This window comes from Mustela nivalis (assembly GCF_964662115.1).
Source record: "Mustela nivalis genome assembly, chromosome: X".
NCBI classification, from domain to species: Eukaryota; Metazoa; Chordata; class Mammalia; order Carnivora; family Mustelidae; genus Mustela; species Mustela nivalis.
The window spans coordinates 45,874,431-45,899,542 of NC_139040.1; the positions used below are offsets into that span (position 1 = coordinate 45,874,431).

At 41.9% G+C, this 25,112-nt stretch overlaps 1 protein-coding gene across 1 annotated transcript; it reads right to left on the bottom strand.

Annotated features, from left to right (window-relative positions):
- Positions 1-11,270: 11,270 nt before the first annotated feature.
- On the bottom strand, positions 11,271-24,428 carry ARL13A (ARF like GTPase 13A). Its single transcript, XM_082718512.1, has 10 exons — positions 24,293-24,428; positions 22,405-22,477; positions 21,958-22,028; positions 16,200-16,449; positions 15,144-15,249; positions 14,430-14,617; positions 13,720-13,810; positions 13,444-13,621; positions 11,951-12,037; positions 11,271-11,735 (listed from the first exon to the last, which is right to left on the bottom strand). Exons 2-10 carry the CDS (start codon positions 22,461-22,463, stop codon positions 11,728-11,730), a joined length of 1,038 nt encoding a protein of 345 aa, XP_082574638.1. The 5' UTR covers positions 22,464-22,477; positions 24,293-24,428; the 3' UTR covers positions 11,271-11,727.
- Between the last annotated feature and the right edge of the window lie 684 nt (positions 24,429-25,112).

Genomic DNA, 25,112 nt, shown 5'->3' on the forward strand with positions numbered 1-25,112 from the left:
GACCTGAGCCGAAGACAGAGGCTTTAACCCACTGAGCCACCCAGGCGCAGCCTCTTTTTCTTTCTTTTTTTTTTTTTTTAAAGATTTTATTTACTTATCTGACAGACAGAAATTATAAGTAGGCAGAGAGGCAGGCAGAGAGAGGGAGCGGGAAGCAGACTCCCTGCCGATCCTAGGATTCTAGGACCCTGAGATCATGACCTGAGCCAAAAGCAGAGGCTTAACCACTGCGCCACCCAGGGGCCCCTCCGCAGGAGTTATTCTTAATAATCCAATTACTAGTTAAAGGAATAAATGGATGTCATAGTCTGCTTTCCCTTCCCTCTCTTGAGGTTAATGAACCAAAATAACGTAATCAATTAGGTTTCTGTCGGATTTCAACACTTAATTTCAGGCAAATAAAACCAACCACACATAGGAAAGAGTCTCTTCCCTGTTGGTGTTGGTGTTTCCCAGCATTTATGTTATAGTCAAATAATGCAACTTCTAGTAAAAAGTTTAAAATAGAGTTTGGAGGAAAAATGAAGCATAGAAAACAGATAAGGCCATCCCTCTCATTTTGTCACCCTCAAAATATTGGTTACTAAAATAACCCATTTGTCAAATCCCTTTGTACAAGTGCTAATGTAAGACATGTTTTCTGAAAATAACCGTCATGAGGTGTCATGAATTAAGGGCTTTGGTACAGAAGTGATAAAGTTCCCTTCTGGATAGAATAGCTCAGGATCATAAATTGCACAGAACCTCTCTTGGCTTACCTTTTCCACCTCTTAAAAGGACGTGCTGCATAGGATTCTAGATTGGATCCTAAACAGAAAAAGGACGTTAGTGGAAAAACCAGTGAAGTTGGAGTAAAGTCTGTAGCTTAGTAAATAGTATTGTCCTATATTGTTATTGTCCTGGTATTGATCACCATACTAGTGTTATGTGAAGTGTTAATGGAAGCTGGGTGAAGTGTATACAGGAACTCTGTACTATGTTCACAGTTCTTCTGAATATCTGAAATTATTTTGAAATTTAAGAAAACACCCTAAACATAGTCTTTTAAAAACTAAGCATACTGATTGAAAGCTAATTCTAGTAAAACAAAGTGTGGGCAGGTGATGAGGCCAGGGCTCCAGGGATAGGGTAGTGTTCACCCAGATACCTAGTTATTTGCATAAGCATTACCTGTGATAAGGTGACAAGGGGCAGGAGTAGCATATAACAGTTATTTTACAATAAGGAATTTCTGGCAGCCTATCAAAAAACAGTTCCTTTCTTTTAGTATAAGTTAACCTGGCTCAGAACACAGCAGCCTGACCTAAAGAGGCCTAAATATAAATGTTCCAATCAAAAGACATAGGGTGGGACGCCTGGGTGGCTCAGTTGGTTAAGCAGCTGCCTTCGGCTCAGGTCATGATCCCAGCGTCCTGGGATCGAGTCCCACATCGGGCTCCTTGCTCTGCGGGGAGCCTGCTTCTCCCTCTGACTCTGCCTTCCACTCTGTCTGCCTGTGCTCGCTCTCTCTCATAAATAAATAAAATAAAAAAAAAAAAAGACATAGGGTATCAGAATGGATTTTTAAAAAAACAAAAACAAGACCCATCTACATGCTGCCTACAAGAGACTCATTTTACACCTAAAATACTGCACAGTTGAAAATGAGGGGATGGAGAAGTATTTATCACGTAAATGGGTGTCAAAAGAAAGCTGGAGTAACAATATTTATATTGGACAAACTAGACTTTTTTTTGAAGATTTATTTATGTATTTGAGAGAGGAGGTGTGTGCAAGCTTGAGTGTATGAATGGGGTGAGGGGCAAAGTGAAAGAATCTCAAGTGGACTCCCTGCTGAGTGTGGAGCCCAACCTGGGGATCCATCTTGCAACCCTGAGATCATAACCTGAGCCAAAACCAAGAGTCTGACACTCAACCGATTGAGCCACTCAGGTGCCCCTGGACGAACTAGACTGTATTTTTATTTTATTTTATTTATTTGCCAGAGAGAGAGAGAGTATACACAAGCAGGCAGAGAGGCAGGGGGAGGCAACGAGAGAAGCAGGCTCCCCGCTGAGCAAGGAGCCTGATGCAGGACTCGATCCCAGGACCCCCGGATCATGACCTGAGCCAAAGGCAGTGGCTTAACCAACTGAGCCACCCAGGCGTCCCCAAACTAGACTTTAAAATAAAGACTGTAGCAAGAGGTAAAGGAGAACACTATATCATAATAAAGGGGACAATCCAGCAAGAAGACATAACAATTGTAAGTAGTTATGCACCCAACATGGGAGCACCCAAATACATGAAACAATTATTAACAGACATAAAGAAACGAATTAATTATAATACAATAATAGTAGAGGGCTTTAACACTATACCTACATCAGGGGACAGATCATCTCACCAGAAAAATCAACAAGGAAACAATGGCTTTGAATGACATACTGGACCAGATGGACTTAACAGATATAGTCAGGACATTCCATCCTAAAACAGCAGAATACACATTCTTTTCAGGTACCTATGGGACATTCTCCAGAATACATCACATATTGGGTCACAAATCACGACTCAATAAATACAGAAAGATCAAAGTCATACCATGCCCCTTTTCTGACTGCAGTGCTATGAAACTAGAAGTCAACCACAAGAAAACATTTTGAAAGACTACAAGTGTATGAAGGTTAAGCAACATGCTACTAAACAATGAATGGATGAACCAAGAAATCATAGAAGAAATGAAAAAATACATGGAAACAAAAGAGAATGAAAATACAATAATCCACAACTTTTGGGTTGCAGCAAAAGCAGACCTAAGAGGGGATTATATAGCAATATAGACCTACCTTAAGAAGCAAGAAAAATCTCAAAAAACAACCTAACCTTACACCTAAAGGAGCTAGAAAAACAAAAACAAATGAAACCTAAAGCTAACAGAAGGAAGCAAATAATAAAGATTAGGGTAGAAATAAATTATATAAATTTTAAAAAAGAACCTAGGGGCGCCTGGGTGGCTCAGTGGGTTAAAGCGTCTGCCTTCAGCTCAGGTCATGATCCTAAGGTCCTGGGATTGAGCCCCGCATCGGGCTCTCTGCTCAGCAGGGAGCCTGCTTCCTCCTCCCCATCCCCACACCTGCCTCTCTGCCTACTTGTGATCTCTCTCTCTGTCAAATAAATAAATAAAAATCTTTAAAAAAAAGAACCTAATAAAACAGATGATTGAAACCGGGAGCTACTTCTTTGAAATAATTAATAAAATTGCTAAACCCCTAGCCACACATAGCAAAAAGAAAAGGGACCCCTAGCCACACATAACAAAAAGAAAAGGGAAAGGACCCGAATAAGTAAAACCACAAATGAGAGAGAAATAATAACCAACACCACAGAAATGCAATTATAAGAGAATATTATGAAAAATTCTATGCCAACAAACTACACAAATTTGTTGTAGGAAAAAATGGATAAATCCCTAAAAACATAAACTATCAAAACTGAAACAAAGAAATAGAAAACATGAACAGACTGATAACCTGCAAAGAAATTGAATCAGTAATCAAAAATCTCCCAACACTGATAACCTGCAAAGAATTTGAATCAGTAATCAAAATCTCCCAACAAACAAAAGTCCAGGGCCAAATGGCTTCATAGTGAATTCTACCAGACATTTAAAGAAGAGTTAATATCTATTCCTCTCAACTATTCCAAAAAGCAGAAAAGGAAGGCAAACTTCCAAATTCATTCAATGAGGCCAGCATTACCCTGAGAGCAAAACCAGATAAAGACTCCACTGAAAAAAGAGAAATAAAGGCCAGTATCCCTGAGGAACATGGATGCAGAAATTCTCAATAAATATCAGCAAACTGAATCCTCCAATACATTAAGAGAATCATTCACCATGCTCAAGTGGGATTTATTCCTTGATTGCAAGGGTGGTTCAGTATTTGCAAGTCAATCAATGTGATATACCACATTAAGAAAATAAAGGATAAGAACCGTATGATCATTTCAATAGATACAGAAAAAACATTTGACAAAGTACAGCTTCCATTCATGATAAAAACCCTCAACAAAGTAGATTTAGAGGGAACACACCTCAACAGAATAAAGGTCATACAGAAAAAACCCACAGCTAATATCATCCTCCATGGAGAGAAACCAAGAGGTTTTCCTCTACAGTCAAGAACAAGACAGGATGTCCACCCTCATCACTGTTATTTAAAATAGTACTGGAAGTCCTTGCCATAGCAATCAGACAATAAGAAGGAAAAAAAGGCATCCAAAATCATGGAGGAAGTAGTAAAACTTCCACTATTTGCAGATGACATGTTATTCTTTATAGAAAACCCAAAAGACTCATCCAAAAAACTGCAAGAACTGATACATGCATTCAGTAATGTTGCAGAACGCAAAGTCAATGTACAGAAATCTGTTGCATTTCGTTTTTTAGAAGTGGGCTCCATGCCCAATGTGGGGTTTGAACTCATAACCCTGAGATCGCGACTTGAGATGAAGAGTCAGACACTCTACTGACTGAGCCACCGAGGCACCTCATTACATTTCTATACACCAGTAATGAAGTAGCAGAAAGAAAAATCAAGGAATCAATCCCATTTACAATTGTATCAAAAACAAAAGGTAAGATCTCTAGGAATAAACCTAATAACTAAAGAGGTGAAAAATCTGTAATCTGAAAACTATAAAACACTGATGAAAGAAACTGCAGATAACACAAAGAAATGAAAAACATTATATACTCATGGATTGGAACAACAAATACTGTTAAGATATCTATACTATTTGACTGATGAATTAAGACCTGTATCCCTGAAACAAATATATTGCATATTAACTTTTTAAAAAGTTTTCTATACTACCCAAAGCAATCTATACATTTAATGCAATCCCTATGAAAACACCACCAGAATTTTCACAGAACTAGAACAAACACTTCTAAAATCTGTACAGAACCACAGAAGACCCTGAATAGCCAGAGCAACCTTGAAAAAGAAAAGTGAAAGAGAAGGCATCACAATTATGGGCTTCAAGTTATATTACAAAGCTGTAGTGATCAAAACAGTATGGTACTGGCACAAAAATAGCCACATAGAGCAATGAGAAAAAATAGAAAACACAGAAATAAACCCACAACGACATGGTCAATTAATCTTTGGCAAAGCAGGAAGACTATCCAATGGGAAAAAGCATTTCCAACAAGTGAACAGCTACATGCAAAAGAATGAAACTGGACCATTTTCTTACACCATACACAAAAATAAATTCAAGATAAAGACCTAAATGTGAAACGGGAAACGATCAAAATCCTAGTGGAGAACACAGGCAGTAACCTCTTTGATCATGATCATAGCAACTTCTTTCTAGTTATGTCTCCTTAGGCAAGGGAAGCAAAAGCAAAAATCAACTGTTCAGACTTCATCAAAATGAAAAACTGCTGCACAGTGAAGGAAACAACAAAACCAAAAGGCAACCTACGGAATGAGAGAATGTATTTGCAAATGACATATCTGATAATGGGTCAGTATCCAAAATGTGACTTCTAAAAGGCAACATCCAAAAGGAAAAATAATCCAGTTAAAAATGGGTAAAAAACATGAATAGATATTTTTCTAAAGAAGACCTACAGATAGCCAACAGATACATGAGAAGATGCTCAACATTACCTACCAGGGAAATACAAATCAAAGCTACGGTGAGACATGACCTCACACCTGTCAGAATGGCTAAAATCAACACAAGAAAGAACAGATGTTGGTGAGGATGCAGAGAAAGGGAGCCCTCTTGCACTGTTGGCGGGAATGCAAACTGGTGTAACCACTCTAGAGAACAGTATGGAGGTTCCTCAAAAAGTTAAAAACAGAATTACCCTATGATCCAGCAATTGCACTAGTAGGCATTTACCCAAAGAATATAAAAACACTAATTCAAAAGGATACATGCACCCCAATGTTTATAACAATGTTGTCTACAATAGCCAAACTATGGAAACAGCCAATGTCCATCAACTGATAATGGATAAAGAAGAGGTGGTATACATATACAGTGGCTTATTACTCAGCCCCAAAAAAGAATAAAATCTTGCCATTTACAATGACAGAGTATTAGAGAGTATTATACTAAGCAAAGTAAGAGAAAAATACCATGTAATTTCACTTATATGTGGAATTTAAGAAATAAAACAAATAAGCAAAGGGAACAAAAAGAGAGGCAAACCCATAAACAGACTTTTTTCAAAAAGATTTTATTTATTTGAGAGAGAGAAAGCATAAGTTGGGGGGGAGGGGCAGAGGGCGAAGGAGAAGCAGACTCCCCACTGAGCAGGGAGCCTGACATGGGGCTTGATCTCATGACCAGGAGATCATGATTTGGGGCTGAAGGCAGACGCTTAACTGACTGAGCCACTCAGGTGCCCCAAGAAGCAGACTCTTCACTATAGAGAACAAACTGATGGTTGGTTTCCACAGGGGAGGTGAGTATGGGGGGATGGGTGAAATAGGTGATGGGGATTAATTAAGGAGTACACTTGTGATGAGCACCGGGTGATGTGTGGAAGTGTTAATTTACTGTATTGTGCACCAAAAACTATGTTTACTGGAATTAAAATAAAAATGGAAAAAACAAAACTGAAAATAAAAAGAGATCCAAATATATATGTGGTCTTAAACTCCCATCTTAGAGTTTGGTCAGCTAGGTGTTTGGAAGGAATTTTTCACTGTAGTGCTAAGCCTGAAGTGGTAATTTCATGCCCTGAACATGAGAGGAGTGGGAAGAATAAAGATCCAGCCCATTTTAAAGCACCAGGCCCCTTAGCACTCAGTTCCTTCTCTATTCCCTGGATCAAATGAACTGTGGTGTTAACTCCTGTTATCAGCTAAAAAGCAGGTGTTTGTGTAACCTAGGGTGACCAGATGACAATTTAAAAAGGTGTTGGTGGAGGGGGAGTGGAATCAGAAAGGACTGTGGCACTCTTTGTTCTCTTAGGTTCTTTTGGGATGAACTCTTCTATGTATGTTTTTCAGAGTTCTGATTAGCACGTATACGTGCTGTTTTCTGTTTTGCTGTTTTCATTTAACATTTTACATTCTGCTTCCCACTTGCGCAGTGCATGTAATTGTCATCTTTAATGGCTGGGTAACATTCCATTGTATTGAATGGCATGATAGTTCTTAGGACTGGGCTCATTTCTCTAAGCAGATATAAAAGGCTTGCTGTTTCTTAGCACCAGAGGTCTATTTTAGTTCCTGGAAGTGGAGACTAGCATGAGCGTGGGATTGCGTGGGATTCTTGAGTCATCCTCACGCAGCACAGTTCGAGTGCTTTGTTAACATCACTCGGCCCACCACCCGAAAGCAGAGCCTCCTGGGCTCCCTGGACCTGAGCCGTGCACTTCAGAGGCATAGGGATGGAAATACAAGCCCCCCGACTCTCACAACCCCCAGCTGATACTATCTCTGTGCCAACAGCAGGAAGTTCTTGCTCCTTTCCCAATCAACTGGGATAGCTCCACCTGTTTCACATAGAGATAGGAGAGAAAAGGCAAGGAGAGTGGGAGGACGGATTATTAGAGCTAAAGAAGTTAAGGTGCAGGTCAGAGGTGCCATGGCTAAGTTCTCTGAGGCACACCTGTGAAAAATGAAGTAGAATGGGATGATTTCCAGCCCTCACTCTATATGTCATTCCTGCCAGAAATCCCAGTTTGGGTCATCCAACAAAGGGTTAAATGGGGTTTGAGACAAAGCAGTGAATCCAGGCTTGATCTCTATGCCACCCAGGGCCAAGGGCATTTTATGGTTGAGAATGATAGTTGGCAAGATTCTCCTGAGAAGAGTGTTACATTCAGTGCGCTTGGTTAAATCTCACTAGTAGCAACTGCCTTGAAAATGAGTGATTCTAATCGGTTATTGGGAGGGAAGAGTGCTATTCAAAACACAACTGGTATGGCCCAAGCACCACTCAAACAGTCAGGGATTTATGGCTATGTTGGCTACTACCGGTTTCCATGCTCTAATGCTAATTGATCCCTGTTCTTTCTGAACTCTTGCTGTGTACTCATTATATGACCTGTATTCTGCAGATCGCACTGGATAGGATACCAGTATTGCTGACAGGGTACTCCTGGCAGGTAGAAACAACATATAAATGAAGAGTGGTGAGTAGATGCCAGGAGTTGAAAACCATTCTAAACAGAGGGACTCCCCCCACCCACCTGTGCATATTGAATTCTCTAGTCTGAAAACCTGGGCCTGTCCTGCCAGACAAAATCAACAAGTGCTCAGAGCCACGTGGGGCTTCTTGAATGATGGACCAAGGTCTTTTGCTCACAAGGTGCCTCTGAAATGGAGGCAAGCTTTAAAAGTCCTAGAGGAGGGAGGCCAAGACCCTGACAATGAAAGGAGAGAAACTCCTAAGGCAGCCACTTGCCTGAAAGAAAATTTGCCTCTGAGGGTCAAGAAACTATCCTTAAGCTAGGTCTTGGGCTGCCATGCTGAGGCATAGATTTGTAAGACCTCTTTGGCAGATCTGGATGTTCAAAGACAAGGATATGGGAGGCAGTGGTTAGCAGTGGTTATATAGTTACCCTAAATTCTCCATGCCCTTTTCACATTAGAATCCAAGGCATCTCTGTTTGGGTTGTTCTTTATAGAGAAGAGGATGCCTTTCCCAGAAGCAGGGGTGTAGCTGTCTAATGATCTAAGCTTCTCCCCTAATCATAATAATAGCCTCTAACACTTAATGAGCTACTTAATATGTGCCAGGCACTATGTGAAATATTTTTATGTGGATTTTCCCCTTTGATCCTGACAACAACTCTGTGAGGTAGGTACTCTTAATTCTGTCTTCCCGGGGGAAATTGCCAAGGTTACCCAGCTTGATATGGGATTTGGAAAGTACAGTAACAGCCTGCAGCAACAAAATTAAGATTCACTCAAAAAATAAATAGAGGTATGCAGGCTGTATTTGGGGGGATATTCTTGAAATAACTGTGATTGATGGATTCTATGTAAGAAAAATTCTATTGACGCTCAGGAACACATACATTGTACGAAGGGAAGCATGCCAATATACTGAAATGCAGATTTATCAGGTTGTTTCAACTTAAATTCCCCAACTTGCCCACATTCATCGGTAGCACTCCTGCCCCCTTTTAACCACACTTCCCTCTTGGCTGAGAAAGCATGCGTACCTCATAAACATACATGCTGTAAAGACAAATGTGGGTGATCCAGTTTTCTTAAGAACCCAAGTTTGTTGAATTACATTTCCTGTTTAATAAAACTCGTCTTCAGTAGAGCTATTTGCTGACTTGCTGGGTGAGAATGATTGTCAACAGAATTCTCCAGTGACATTTATTAGGCAAGTTGGAGGAAAGTAGGTGGGTCGAGAGTGGCCATGGAAGACCCAAGGAGGAAGCTGTATATTTGGACTAGAAAGATACAGTACTGGTTTGGGCACACAGGAGATGTGGATTTTTTTTAAAATATTTTATTTGTTTATTTATTTGTCAGAGAGAGAGAGAGAGTGAGGGAGAATACAAGCAGACAGGGCGGCAGGCAGAGGCAGAGAGAGAAGCAGGCTCCCCACTGAGCAGGGAGCCTGATGCAGGACTCCATCCCAGGACTCTGGGATCATGACCTGAGCTGAAGGCAGCCACTTAACCAACTGAGCCACCCAGGCGTCCCAGGAGATGTGGATTTTAAGAGCAGCTCTGTCAATGGTCAGCTGTGCAATCTTGGGCAAGTCACTTAACATATCTGTACCCTAGACTTCTCATCTATTTAACAACTGAGGTTGGACTAGAGGCTCTGTAAGGTTACTTCCAGCTCCATGACTAATAGGCTGAGCCTCAGTCAGAAGCCTATCAAACATCCACAAGTGGGGGGCACCTGGGTGGCTCAGTCAGCTGGGTGTCTTCCTTCTGCTCAGGGTATGATCTCGGGGTCCTGGGACTGAGCCCCGTGTTGGGTTCCCTGCTCAGCCGGGAATCTGCTTGTCCTTCGCCCTCTGCCCCTCCCCCCTCTCATTTTCTCTCTCTCTCTCAAATAAATAAAATCTTAAAAAAAAAAAGATTCAGGGGTGCCTGGGTGGCTCGGTTGGTTAAGCATCTGCCTTTGGCTCAGGTCATGATCCCTGGGTGCTGGGATCAAGCCCTGCATGGGACTCCCTGCTTAGTGGGGAGCCTGCTTCTCCCTCTCCCTCTGCCTGCTGCTCCCCCTGCTTGTGCTCTCTCTGTCAAATAAATAAAAGAATAAATTTTTTTTTTTAAAGATCCAGAAGGTGCCTCGGGTGGTTCTTTCAGAGATAAGACCATATGTAATGCATAATAACAAATGATGCAGGCTTAGACAGTGTCAGGCAGTCTAGGTCGGGTTGTAAGACTGATCATTCTGTGCAAGGTTTCTATCCTTCAGAAACAATTAGGGGCTAGTTGAGGGAGCATAAGGTAAGAGTTAAGAGCATGGGTTCTGGAGTTGGATCTTAGTTTGAAAACCAGTTCTGCCACTTCCTCATGGGTGCCCTGGGACAAATTATTTGACCTCGCTGAATGTCAGTTCCTGCTTCTGTAAGATGACAAAAGCAATACTATGTAAGCACTTAGCCCAGCACCTGGCCAAACAGAAGTACTCAGTCACCACATCTGCCACAGCTATTGGTGTGCTTATCCCTATCTAAGTTAATTCTCCTGACTTGGGCATGGCTACGCTTCACTTTTCCTCGATGTAGCTTTTCCTTTCTGCATGGAATCTGAGAAGAGCATAAACAAATCTTTCTGGCCTGCCACCTTCTCTAGAGTCAGATCTGGATTCAAATCCCTGCTCTGCTTCTTACAGGGTGTGGGACCTCAGGCAAGTCATTTAACTTGTCTGCTCCTTAGCTCCTGCATTTGGGAAAATGCAGGTGGGTCTACCGCCCACCCTTAAGGATTGTTGTGCATAAGATGATGAATGTGAAGAACTTAGGCCTGTGCCTAAGGCCTGAGGTCCAGAAGGCACCCGATCAATGTGGTGAAAGTAATAGTTGTAGGAATAGTAAATACTACCACCACCTTCCTTGGGATTATCAGAGGGTTGAATGTGTACAAGCTCATACAGCATTTGCATACCTAACCCAAGTGTTGGGAGAGGCAGCCATTGCCGTTTCTTGGAGCAATAGTGAGGGAATTGTTGTCACAGGCTCCACAGACTGGCTGGGCATTTAAAACCAAGATGTGTTTTTGTTTTTGTTTTTTTCTGGAGGCATGACAAAATGATTCAGCAGGACACAGTTCTCAGCAGCGAAGTTCTATTTATTTCTACCAGTCCCCTTACACCCAAGAACCTCAGGGGCGGAGAATGGAATTCTAACCTGACCCTTTACTTCTAAGGCTCAATTTCAGTTGGCCACCCATGACTTATTGTTCATGGGCTTCATGAGGAGCATCCAGGGGCAGAGATGTGACATCTCTGTTCTTCTTTGCCAAAAGTCATCTTCGTTCTCAAATGGATGCCGCCTAACTTTTCTTGAGCCTCTTGGGGCAGGTATAAGCTTCACTTGACAGATGGTAGGAACAATGGGAGTCCACAGGGATGTGATGTTAAAGTAGGTAAACGTGTAGGTAGGGGGGACTTTAGTGGTATTAACAAATAGAAATGAAAAAACTGAGCAGTCCTGATGGTTCTTAGAGATGAGCCTATTTACTGAGGGAATGATAGGAGATTTTTTTTCCCCTCCATTTTTCTCTTTTGTACTCTGTTAAAAGTCTGATAAGAGAAAGAAAACAGTGAGTCACTGCAAAGTGAAGCTAAGCACCAGGTTTCCTGTCCTTCCCAGATCACTCCCGGTTGGGAGGGTGTTGGCCCCTACACCCTACAGTGGTGTAGACAGCATCCCTCCAGACACCTGCCCTCTGCCCTGGCCTCATACTTTCAATCAGTCTTGCCCTCTTCCCTCTCCCCTTCATATAAGGAATACTAACCACAGGATCCAAAGGCTTCTTCACAGGGATTTTCCAGTAACATCTCTTCTGTGTCCCATGTCTCCAGTATTTTTTTTGCCTTGGGTTCTGAGATTATAGAAATGAAAAATGAATTTCAGTTTTAGACAGAGATTTAGGGGTAATTCCTCACATCTAGAAAAACACTTTCTCTGCATGTCTACCAGATTTCTTCCACTCAGCTCTCATCCTCACCCCTTGTCCCCAGAGCAGTACCTTTCTCCTTCTCAGTGGCCCTGGCCAAGGCTAGGCCCCTCTGTATGGGTAGAACAACCCAAGGCTTTGGCGTGGCCTGAAGGGCTAGATCCCTTGGAGAGCAGAGGTGACATAATATTGACAGTTGACCATCATGGACAGTGGGGTCCCAAGAAACACTGGAAAGGAGTCGCCATTAACAACAATGGGCCTTCAAGGTCTAACAGGGTTTTTTTTTTTTAATGCCTTTATTGTTTTGGGAATGATTGTATATGCTTATTAGAAAAACTAGAATTTCCAAAAAACCATACATCCAGAGAAAGTCACCTAGGCCTTTTACTCCTCAAAATCACCTAGTATCTCACCCCTAGATAAAACCACTGCTGTTTTGATGATTTCCCTTCATATATTTTGTGCATGTGTACATATCATGCTGAACATGCTAGACTGATTTACCATTTTCTCTAGCAAAATATCAGGCTATGGAAAACTTTCCATGTCAGTAAATATTATGCCAATAATATTATGTCAACATTATGCCTTGTAATGTCTGCATAGTATTCGATTGTATGAATGCACCATAATTTATTTAGCCATTTCCCACTATTAGTCCTTTAGCTTGTTTCCAACTTTTAGCTGTTGTACACAATATTGGGTTTCCACATTTTTAAAAAAGATTTTATTTATTTATTTGACAGATCACAAGTAGGCAGAGAGGCAGGTAGAGAGAGAGAGAGGAGGAAGCAGGGTCCCTGCTGAGCAGAGAGCCCGACACGAGGCTCGATCCCAGGACCCCAGGACCACGACCAGAGCCAAAGGCAGAGGCCTTAACCCCCACTGAGCCACCCAGGCACCCGGGTTTCCACATTTTTAACGTGGAATACACACACACAACTTTAAGTGGAATGTGTGTATATGTATATGTATACACACATACACACACATACATATTGAGAGAGGGAGACAGACAACCAAACTACTCACCATAAAGTTTGTATCAATTTGTACTTCCACCACTGGAAATCATAACCTTTAAGATAACCTGATAGCTGTGCAAAGATCTTGTGTCAGCCAGTGCTGGAGTGCTGGGAGTTCTTACTGGGCTACCAGAGGGTAGTCCCCAAGCACACTCCCTCTACCTCACCTGCTTCTTCTACCCACCAACCTTAGTATGAGAAAAGAGTTTCCAACTCAAAATAGGAATACTCTTTTATAAATTATGAGAGAAGGCCTATATTTTCTTTTCTATCTTTTCTGACTAACCACTGGTCCAGCTTTACCTTCAAAAAGATCATTGACAATTGGAGCTGGGGGCTGCAAGTCATCACTTTGATTGTAGCAAAGCTCAGTAGTGTTCCGAGTTTTGTTTCCTCCAGAACATTCACCTTCCTCCATGGGTTCATCTAAAGCAAACGTTACTGATATATTCTTTTTAGGCCTTAATCTTATACCTTCTTTCTGTACAGCAAGAAGATGGAGGGGAGAAAAAAGTCAGTTTTTGCTCTAACAGTTCAGGGATTGGTCCCTGGGGCAGTAATATTTAAAGAGCCACTTACCTGTAGGATTGGCTTTAGGGGCCTAACTTCCACTGAGTGTTGTCCTAGATGATGTCTTTTTTCTTTGGACAGTCCCATCCTGGTAGCAAAGCTGGGGAAGAGAGGAAAGACAGAGCAATAGCAAAATAGACACACTTCAGCCTCCTCAATTGAATGTAGCTATGACCCCATCCCTGCTATATGCCTTTGGACATTGGAGAGAAAGACAGAGCAAGAGGACATTTAGGTCTTTTATTCTTCAAAACCTTAATCAACTCCTGTTCTTATTTTCATTTTTCTTCTTTTCCATATTCCTGTTGTCCCTCATCTTTCCTAATTATTGGGAGGAACAGAGAACTTAAAGCAGAGAATGTAGGGTAGATTTACAACTCTTCGCCACAGAATGTTTCAATCAGCTTCTTAAGGAGCTCATGTTCTTTTCTCCTCTGTGTGGCAAACCAGGCAACAGGAACCCTGTTTTGTAGATGCTCTAATACCGATAGGTTTGGCTTTACCTTTCTACAATGCATTCCACTAACATGAGGGGAGGGGAGGTCTAACAACTTTGGAGTGTTCATGGTCATTGCCCTAGCCCCATTTGGGCCAACTGATCTGGAAACACTTGCTCAGCATAGCGCAGAATCCAAACGCCACCCAGACCTCCCTGCGTACACTGAAGACTGACTCCTGCATCTGTTCTTATTAGTACACCTAATAGAGGCGCTCAGTACCTGTCTGATGAGCATCTTTCCCCAGAGCCTCTGGTGCCCTTGGAGGCTGGGATGCTCAAGGTGAGTGCCTGTTGACGAGTACACAGCTCATCATACTTATCCCCAATGGCAGCTAATAGCCAGCGCAGCCCTTCAATTATGGGCTGATGGTTCCTTCTTTGTACGTTTTTGATGGCTGAACAGGGTTCCTGTGACAGAAAGAGAAGAGAAAGGACTGGAACCCTTGAACCCAAAGTCCGAATTATTCTCAGCCAAGAGCAGAGGTACCCTTAATCTCTGCTATGCCTAAAGAGGCTCTCAGACTTCCTAGGAGATACCCAGGACCCACCCCTGAGAAGGTAAACGAAAAGAGAAGAGTTAAGGTCCTTTAATAAAGTGATTTTGGTGTCATGTCCTGGATGCGTGACGTTGGGCAAGTCACTCATAGCCTCTGAGCCTTAGCTTTTTTGTCCATAAAATGAGGCTATTGAAACTTCCAATTGTACAGAGCTATTTTGAAGGCCTAATGAGAAAACAGATGTGAAAGTGTCTTAAGAATGCATTATTTACTGTCAGCGTTGAGTCAGAAATCATCACTGTAGATGTTGTCTGTGGGGGAGAGGCTTTGCCTGAGACCCAGCAGATGGGGCTGATTATGGAATGGGCCAGGGAATGCATCAGCTGGGCTCAAGAGGGTGAGAGGGAAGCGGGGGAAGAAGGGGAGTTGATACTTACCACTCGGCACAGGGACTTGTTCTCATTCACTAGCCTTTCTAGGAGTAGATATTCAATAATATCACAAGGTAGGAGGGCATCCTTCTTGTCTTGTTTGTTTGCCAGGCTAGAACATGGCATAGGAGAGAGGAAGGGAAGAGAAGAGGAAGAGTGTAACAGAAATTGAGGCCAAGGGCAAGCAAAGGGAAGGAGGCGGAGAACCAATTAAATCTAGTACAACTACTGTATATCCAGGAACTTGCTTTAAAAACATAAACAATGGGGGGGGCATCTGGGTGGCTCAGTGGGTTAAGCCTCTGCCTTCAGTTAAGGTCATGATCCCAGGGTCCTGGGATGGAGTCCCTAGTCAGGCTCTCTGCTCAGCAGTGAGCCTGCTTTCCCCTCCCCCTCTGCCTGCCTCTCTGCCTACTTGTGCACTCGCTCGAGCGCGCGCTCTCTCTCTGTCAAATAAAAAAAAATAAATAAAATCTTAAAAAAAAAAAAACATAACCAATGGGATGAGGCAGAAATGTTTCTAGCCAACTCTAAGTGGAGAAAAGAAGAGGACAGATAATTTGAATTCAAGATAATCCCCTGGCCTAACTTCTCTCTTCCTCTACTCTGTGCCATCAAACTTGAATTAGAATGGCTAACTGGGATATGAATAGAATTGGAGTTTTTAACACACCCTCCCAACCTCTGTTCAGGCTTGAATTGGGGGTACTAATGAGGAATGAAAAAAACAAAAAAGGAGTGGGGGAAGGGTGAGGAATGATGGGCCACCAGAATTGCCACCCTGGAATAAATACTAGTTATATAACTCTTGGGTAGTTGGTGAGACGAGGAGTCCATTAATATCAATTATACAAAACAGGAGTTGTTTTCTGCCACTTTCTCAGGGTCAGAGACGGAAAGTGGCTTTTGAAAACTGACCCCAGAGGACTGGCCCACTTCCTTTCACTGAGTTGAAGGGAAGAGGAGGTCACACTGGGTGTGACAAAGGGACCACCCTTCCTGCCTACTTCTCTTCTGAGGATACATGGGAAAGGGGAATTGGGCACAAAAGTGTAGGCTTACAGTAGGAGAGGTTTCCCTGCCACTCTTTTATCAGCCAGCAGATGTGTCAAGATGATCTTCACTTCTTGCATGCGGCCTAAGTCACTGGAATCCAGGACAAAAACAAGTCCATGTGCCTGTGCATAGTAGTTTGGCCAGATTTCTCGGCCCTTCATGTCTCCATTCAGGTCATAGATGGAAACTTCATACTCATCCAGCAAGAGTGTAATCAGTTCAGGTTTCATACAATTGTCCATTCTACTGGGAAGTACTAGCAACCACAAAGGAAGGGAATAGAGTTAGACATAAGAATTTGGTTAGCAATGATCTGAACCTTGACCAGAGCCTGTTCTGTGGAATCCAAATGAGGCATCTTGCCATTCTGCTCACACTCATGGATTCATCTTCCTCAGCCAGCACGTGGTCATGCTACCCTTTCCTGGCTCACTAGCCTTCAGTGAATACCCACTGCTCCCAGGATAGAATACTGGCCCCTTTGCCTCCTAACCTGCCAGACCTGACTGGTCTGACAGAGCCCCTGCTACACAACCAGTTTCTGCCTCCCTCTGCTCCTTGGCTCGTGTTCTTCCCATGCCACAAGAATGCCATGCTCTGTTTTGCCCTGGGCCTTCACAACATGCTATTCCCACCGCTTAGAACACTTTCCCACTACTCTCTGTTTGCTTAGTGCCTTTAAAAAAATACATCAATTTAGGGGCATCTGGGTGGCTCAGTGTGTTGAGCCTCTGCCTTCAGCTCGGGTCATGGTCTCAGGGTCCCGGGATTGAGCCCCACATTGGGCTCTCTGCTCAGCAGGGAGCCTGCTTTCCCCCTTCTCTTTGCCTGCCTCTCTGCCTACTTGTGATCTCTCTCTGTCAAATAAATAAATAAATAAAATCTTTTAAAAATATATCAGTTTAGATCGTGTTGCCTCTAGGAATTTTTCCCTAACTCACACCATCATCTGCCAGTCTAGACAAGGTGCCTTTCTTCTAGGCTTACCACTCACAGCACATATTAGTGTTATAAAGTCTATGATTTTGTTATCTGAGTTCTAAACTACAACAGGACAGGAACCCTTTCAGTTCTGTTCACCGTTGTATTCGTGATGCTGAGCACAGAAGCTGGCACACAGCTGGCAGAACAGATATTTGTTGAATGAATTTTGGTGAATGAATGAACGAACGAATGAATGAACAAGGGGCCCTTTTCTCCCAGCCTTTCTTCAAGGCCTACCTCAAGTACCACTTTTTTTTAGGAAGCTTCTCTGACCTGTCCAGTTCTCATTTCTCTCGCTCTTATTGAGCATGTGGTCTAGTGAACTGGTTCTTAACCTCATTCTGTGCGTATCCTGTCTTCCCAACTAAAATGTAAGCTCTGTCAGGGAGGGGCTCTGCATTACCTTACATATAGAAGGTACTCAAAAAATGTTTATGGTGCCTATTACTGTGGATGAAAATATGAAGTCGTCTTCCTCATCTCCTCCAAGAAACCATTCCAAACTCAGATGCATTTACTGTTTCAAGGCTATGGCCAGGGCATAGAATCCCATAGAATGTTCCATACCTCTTTCAGCCCCATAGAAATGCAGTTCAAAACGACAGTATTATACACATTGCATTCTTTTGAACTCACAGTCCAACCTGGCTCACTCCCCACATTAGTAGTAAAATGATTTTATAGATTCTCTATACTCATACCTGGGAGTTTTAACACCAGAATCAGCAGCTTTTTATTTATATATAGTCTTAGATCTATCTATGACACTTTCCATGGGATTGCCAGAACGAGTCATTTAGCTGAGATATTAGTAAGATGCTTTCAAATCTTCGGAAATGTATGACTATACACATATTTACGTGTGTGTGTGTGTGTGTATAATATATATATAATCTATATTATATTATCTATATAATATATATTATTACATTTTCATGTTAGTCAATGATCTTTTTAATTATAGTTTTCAGATAACATAGTTTTCAGTCACAACTTTGATATGGCATTTGCTATGTATTAGATTACTTAAAAATCGTTAGTAAATAGGTTGAAATTCCACAGGTAATTTTTAAATCTTATTTCCTGCATCCAGGCAAGACATTTTTTAAAAGAAATTTTTAAAAATATTTATTTATTTATTTGAGAGAGAATGAGTGAGAGAGAGCATGAGAGAGGAGAAGGTCAGAGGGAGAAGCAGACTCCCCAAGGAGCTAGGAGCCCGATGTAGGACTCGATCCTGGAAGTCTGGGATCATGACCTGAGCCAAAGGCAGTCGCTTGACCAACTGAACCACCCAGGTGCCCTAGGCAAGATTTATATCATTTTTTTCTCTATCAGAGCAAAACATTTTCCCTAGTTTCTTTTTTTTTCCTTTTTACTTGAAACCTTACCAGTTCCTTCCATAATGCAATCTATTGTTGGTGAACCTTAGAAGACATGAGAAGTTGTTTCCTGATAATTTAAATTTCTTTTATTTCTGCTATTAATTTGTAAACTCTCTGAGGACAGGCACTGAGTCTAATTTATCTCTACATTTTTTAAAAAGATTTTATTTATTCATTTGACAGGCAGAGATCACAAGTAGGCAGAGAGGCAGGCAGAGAGAGAGGAAGGGAAGTAGGCTCCCTGCTGAGCAGAGAGCAGGAGTCCGGGCTCAATCCCAGGACCCTGAGATCATGACCTGAGCCGAAGGCAGAGGCTTTAACCCACTCAGCCACCCAGGCTCGCCTGTATCTACATTCTTTTTTTTTAATTATTTTTTATTTTTTATAAACATATATTTTTATCCCCAGGGGTACAGGTCTGTGAATCACCAGGTTTACACACTTCACAGCACTCACCAAAGCACATACCCTCCCCAATGTCCATAATCCCACCCCCTTCTCCCAAACCCCCTCCCCCCAGCAACCCTCAGTTTGTTTTGTGAGATTAAGAGTCACTTATGGTTTGTCTCCCTCCCAATCCCATCTTGTTTCATTTTAAAGCACAGTCTGGGGACTCTGATTCAGAGATACATAGAGGTGATCGTGAAGTCCTACTTTATACCAAATAAATCAGAACCTCTATGTTTGGGACCAGGCATTTGCATGTTTAACTCCTATAGTGAAGAAAATCCCCAGGTGATTTTTCTGTACTTTTAAGCTTGAGACTCACAGCCTTAGAGAGCAATGAAACTCGAGCCTGTTGTGTCTCAGCATCCTCTGATGTGCTTGTTAAGATTTTGTATCTGTGGGCCCACCCAGACCAAAGTGTCTGAACCTTCAGGCACCTGAGTCAATAGGTGTGAAATCCCCCCAGGTGATTCTGAGTTTAGGCTCGCAGTACTCAAAGGATCACTTGTGGAGCTTTTAAACCCTGTGACAGTAGGCCTCATTCTTTAAAGGTTTGATGCCACAGATCTGGATTGGGGCTTAAACATTTTTTTTAAAGCTCCCCAGGTAATTGAAAGCTATTGCTGGATTTGAGAGGCACTGCTCTAAATGCCCTCATTTAGGGCAGCTGCCCATGCTCATGTTTGGGTTTCTTGCCCCCATGGGACCATGGCAGGCAGAACAGTTATAGTGAATGGTGTCATTGATAATAATGGCTTATATCCCCAAAATATTTTGTAGCTGGTATCTTCAAATGTTCACACAAGTTAGAACTTGTAGATTGAAATTTCCTTCCTAGGTTATTGTTTGTTCTTGGCAATCATAAACATCTGCAGGAGCAGGGGAGGCAAGCTATTGCATTTTGGGTACTAGATTAACTCTGGTTGTCCTGCATGGCCAAAGATGGCCCTCAACAGCCTTCAGATTGTGACATCAGTGACACTTTGCTTCTTCACCATTCAAAACTATTCTTTGAATGAAGTCACAACCATCTACCTATTGGCTTAAGAAGCAGCCCCAAGGTAGTCACCAAGCACAAGGCAAGTTATACAGTAACACGTCAAATAGACTATAGGCTCTTTCCTTGAGGAATTAGAATGAAAAGCAGGCACGGTTCTCACAGACAAAATAGTACATGGCTAATTGCAAGATGAATGCTTCCCAAAGCTGGCTGGCCATCAGAAACACCTGGGAGTTTTTATTTTTATTTTTTTTCTGGGGAGTTTTTAGAAAAGATAGATTCCCAGGACCCACCCAGACTGGATGGGAATCTGAGGCTGGGGCTGAGTTGGGGCTCTAAAAATTATCCCCACTTTCATCAGTAATCTTGTGACTTATCCTGGCTCCTTGATTTTCCTGCTACCCCTTACCTTTTTACCATTTCTGCCTATCAGAGAACTGGGAGAGGCAGTATGTCAAGTCTGCTGCCTATAAGGGGAAAAGACCAGGGAGGGGGAGGATGGAGAAGTTGTTGAGAAATGTTGTATGTTGCCTAAGGAGAATGGGGGAGAACATTCCACAACTATTGAGTTCCTGCCCGAGGATACTAAAAGCACAGAGACTAAAAATACAGGGCTGAAAAGATCTGTTACTTCTCAAGAGGCTCACAGTCTAGGAGAAGGACTTACTATCATGCAGTGATGTCATAAGTGCAAGCTAGAAGAGGCACAGAATAGAGCAGGAGCTGAGGAAGGAGGCGCTGGGCATTAGGGATGACCCAGGTCAAGCTGGGGCCAAGTGTAGGCTTGTGTCTGAGGGCATTTGATTAAGCAGTTAGGTAATGAAGTGGATGAATTGTTAGGTAGTGAGACAGCATGTACAGAGTGTGGGCATGTGAACTAGAATGCTATGATCACGGAGGAGTGGCAAATAATTTGTTTTGGCTTTATCAGGGGGCATATCAGAGAGGGCGAGAAAATGAAGCTGGAGAAGTCAAGGACCAAATCATGGAGGACCTTGCGTGCTGCTGAAGAATTTAAATTTTGTTTTGATCATAAAGGGGAAGCTTTGGTTTTGAGCAGGGAAGTGCCATGATCAGATTTTTGTATTAGATCCTTCAGGCAACTGTGTGCATTGAGAACTGGGGGGACAACTGGAGATGGCAAGATCAACCAGCAGGCAGTCACTGTAGTTCAAGGAGATTGATGCAGGCTTCCAGTAAACAAGTGGCAGAGGAGTCAGATGAGCCATTGCCTGTACTTTGCTGAGGGCCCAGGTTATGTAAAGCTCAGCCACATCATCACACCCCTTTTTCAGTTTTATACACTTAGATGGAGGTCATCCTATGCCGGGCTCCCTATTTGGCTGACCAGAAGTTAGATGGGTCTTCGCAACTAGAATAGTAGTTCCCTGAAATTCTGTATAACTATTGTTTGAAATGTCAAGGTATTAAACTGGAGATCTGGTATTAAGTGTGCATGCCTCTGAACTGACAACATTTCTCAAGCTCCAACCCTCTATATTAACTGTCACAAAGAGTTTCATGTTATTAAACTTCTTCATCATCCCACACTTGTCTCTCTTATCTAGACCAAATTCCACTTTAATTGAGTTCTGAAACTAGACACTGTTTGAAACATGCTATCCTTTATAATTGACTGCAGTACTTTACATAGTTTGAGCTCATTCATACTGACACTATGAGAGGACCTTCAATTAGGATGTCTTGTAAAGGGAGAGGTGACAGATATTACATAAACAGGCTAATTGTACCCGAGGACTGTGTGTGTGAGTGTGTGCGCACGTGTGTGCGTGTGAGCGCGCGAGCGTTTGCATTGGGAAGTGATTATCTTCAAAAGATGGAACCTGACGGCCATGAAGTAAGGCTAGGAAGAAAGGAATGATTATTTAATTGGCCCGTGGGGATTATAGGAAACCTAAACCAGAATATAATGCTCTTAATTCCTTACATCTTTGGAAAGCCTCCACAAGAACAGTTTTGCCTGAGTTGTCCAATCCAATGATAATGATGGTCACATTCCTGGAAATAGAAAAGAAAAATGAGCCAAAGCCTTAAAAAGCACTGTTAGTTCTTAGGGTAAACAAAGAATTCTATTCTTCATTGATGTTTGAGGCTCTGCCTGTAGGAGTCTCAATGCATCTACCATAAAAAGCACAGCCAAGGTGGTGGTAAGTGGCATGGGAACCCCTTCCTAAAGCCTCCAAGGATGCATTTATTCCCTGATTTACTTGCCTTATAGAATTGGCCATCCTCCCCAACCTTGCCTCCAATCTTACAGACGTTGCTTAATCACATTCCCTTACAATATATATCATGAAGATTCGTCCCTTGAGGGACTTCGGGCCAATACACTGGAGGGAATCAAATACGTCTAGAGAAATAATTGCAATATTACCTTCGTGTCTCTTCAGTTGTCTTTAGCCGAGACCAGCAAGAGGTCAGCAGCCGGAACATGATTCAGCTTGGTCCTTTAATATTAAGGGAAACAAATAAATGAAAAATCAGCCCCATTATTAACACTGAGCCTCAGTCATCTTAGGACTTCACAGGTGCTAATAAACAAAGTCTTAAGTCAGAAGTCCATAACTTATGCTATCCAGCCTTGTCTACAAGTGTCACAGAGGGAGAAACTGGTAATTCTCAACTCCACTGGAAGGTACCTGCAAAGTGGGAGGAATTTCTTATTAAAGCAAACAACCATGGGCATGATAACACCAGTTATGGCCTGTCCCTTTAGCCATAGTTCATCAGTTAGGAATATCTCTGTTCAGTCCTGGGTGGGGATGGGGTATACAGCAAAACCTTGGAGAAGAACCAGCTTAGATTTTAAGAAGGACCTATTGGGAGACCCAAGTGACAACTATCCACTGGGCGTGGTTCTTTTATTGCTTTCTGCTTCAAATATGTATGTATTGATGACCCACTGTCATAGATTTCATGCAATTTCTAGAACTGTAAGGGACCTTAGAGATCACCTAGTCTAACAGATTTCAAACATCAGTGAATATACCCCACTCTTTAAGATTCTAGGGAGCTGCACAAGCTCCCCTGGTGGTTTCAAAGTGCAGTGATATTTGGAAGTGATCACCTAAGTAAAAAGGGCAATTTAGACAATCACTTCAGTGTTTATCCATGTTGTAGTGTGAATTAGTATTTTGTTCCTTTTTCTGGTTGAATAATATTTTGCTGTGTGTATATACCACAATTCGTTTATCCATTCACCAGTTGATGGGCATTTGCATTGTTTCTACTTTTTGGATCGTATGAATAATGGTGCTGGTGTTTTCAGCTCTCTTGGGTCTATACCGAGTAGTGGAATTTCTGGGTCATATGATAACTCTATGTTTAACCTTTTAAACCTTTTTGAACCTTTTGAAGATGTGTCAGACTGTTTTCCAAAGTGGCGGCAACATTTTACTCTCCCACCAGCAGTGCAGATGATTTCCACTTTCTCCACATCCTCACCAACACTTACTGTTGTCTGTTTATAGCTATCCTAGTGGGTGTGAAGTGGTATCTGATTGTGGTTTTGATTTACATTTTCCTCTTGACTAATTATACTGGATCCCAGAACTGGGGGAAGTTCCCACTGAGTTAGTGAAACACTTCAACTGATACTTCAGATGGGCTTTGCCTAGCTACCTCATGAGCACAGGGCATGTCCAATTTATCAGTGGATAACGTAACAAGGTTCTGCAGAGTCAGTCCCTATTTTGGAGAATTGCCATTTCCAAATAGGGACTCACAGTTCATAGCACTACTTAGAGTACAGTTTATTCCCTAGGAAAATCGTTTGGTTCCCCATAAGGACCTCCTGGAGAATGGCTGTGGCTTATGCCTGATGAAAACGAAACCTTATATATGGCTTGTGATCAAATCCAGCCTTATTCCCACTTTGCTCCCGAAGCTGAAAAGACCTGGAGACTGAAAACACCAGAGCCTAATTATCTGGGTTCTGCAATAGCCATCTCCCTTTGAAATGAGACCAGTAGCAGCTTCATGTCTATGTCCTGGTAACTGGCCAAGGTTCCTAGCTTGATCTCAGGTTCTCTGTACTTGTTAGTGTCACCAAGAAAAGTCAAACCGACATCACACAAGTCTTTCCTCAAGACCTCTAAAGAAGGTTAAATAGGATAACTGAGGAGGAAAACAACTGAGCCAGGGTTTAGTGGCTCATTTCTTTCATTTCCAGTGTCTTTCCTAAGTATCCTGGGATGAAATCACCTAAATTAAGCCTTCATATCTCTTTTCTGTAAATAGAGATAATGATATATTTTGCTTACCTTGAGGTGGTTAATTATTTATCTGATTAGAAGTTGGTTCTTTTTGGATGAAAGACATAAGATATGTAGAGTAATAGGAAGGTGTGTTGAGCTTTCTAGGCTTCTTGCCAGATTAATACAGCTCAGTTGCCTGCTTGTGAAGGGTATGGCGATGGCCTAACAATGGCTGTCAAGGCTCTGACATATCTATGGCAACTACTGCCTAGTTCATAGCAACCAAACCCACATCTTCCTACCTTACATGATTACAGCTAATTACTAAATGAACTTTTAGTCATCATAGTTTTTTTCCAGTTTACAAAGTATTTATATATATTATACAAAGTGTTTTTTATACAAAGTAGATCTTTATTTATATAGAACTTAGTATGTGTCAGCCCTCATGTAAGTACATTATACATATTAACTCATTAATCCTTATTACAACATTGAAAAAAAGTGGGGGCTGTCATTCCTACTTTTTGTAGATGAGGTTCACAACGAGATTAAATAATTTTCCCAGGGCTACCCAGCTAGTACGTGATAAAGCCAGAATCCAAACCTGGGTGTTCCAGCTTTAGAACCTGTATATTAGGTTAAGGGTCTCACAGGCTGTGTGAATGAGATGCTCTCAGGGACCACAGAAACTGCATCTGCTCTGGGCCTCTTTGTCTCTTCTGGCCAAACTGTTTTTTTACTTACTCTGTTTTTGGTGAACTTTTAAAAAGTAAACTTTATTTTTTATTTATTTATTTTTATTTATTTATTTATTTTTAAGATTTTATTTATTTATTTGACAGAGAGAGATTACAAGTAGGCAGAGAGGCAGGCAGAGAGAGAG

Coding starts and splice junctions, on each gene's coding strand:
- ARL13A (XM_082718512.1), bottom strand. CDS start 22,463: ATGTTCCGGCTGCTGACCTCTTGCTGGTCTCGGCTAAAGACAACTGAA. Junction 15,250..16,199: donor GCAGGGAAACCTCTCCTACT/GTAAGCCTACAC, acceptor GCCATGTTCTAG/CCTGGCAAACAAACAAGACA. Junction 13,811..14,429: donor GAAAGATGCTCATCAGACAG/GTACTGAGCGCC, acceptor TCTCTTCCCCAG/CTTTGCTACCAGGATGGGAC.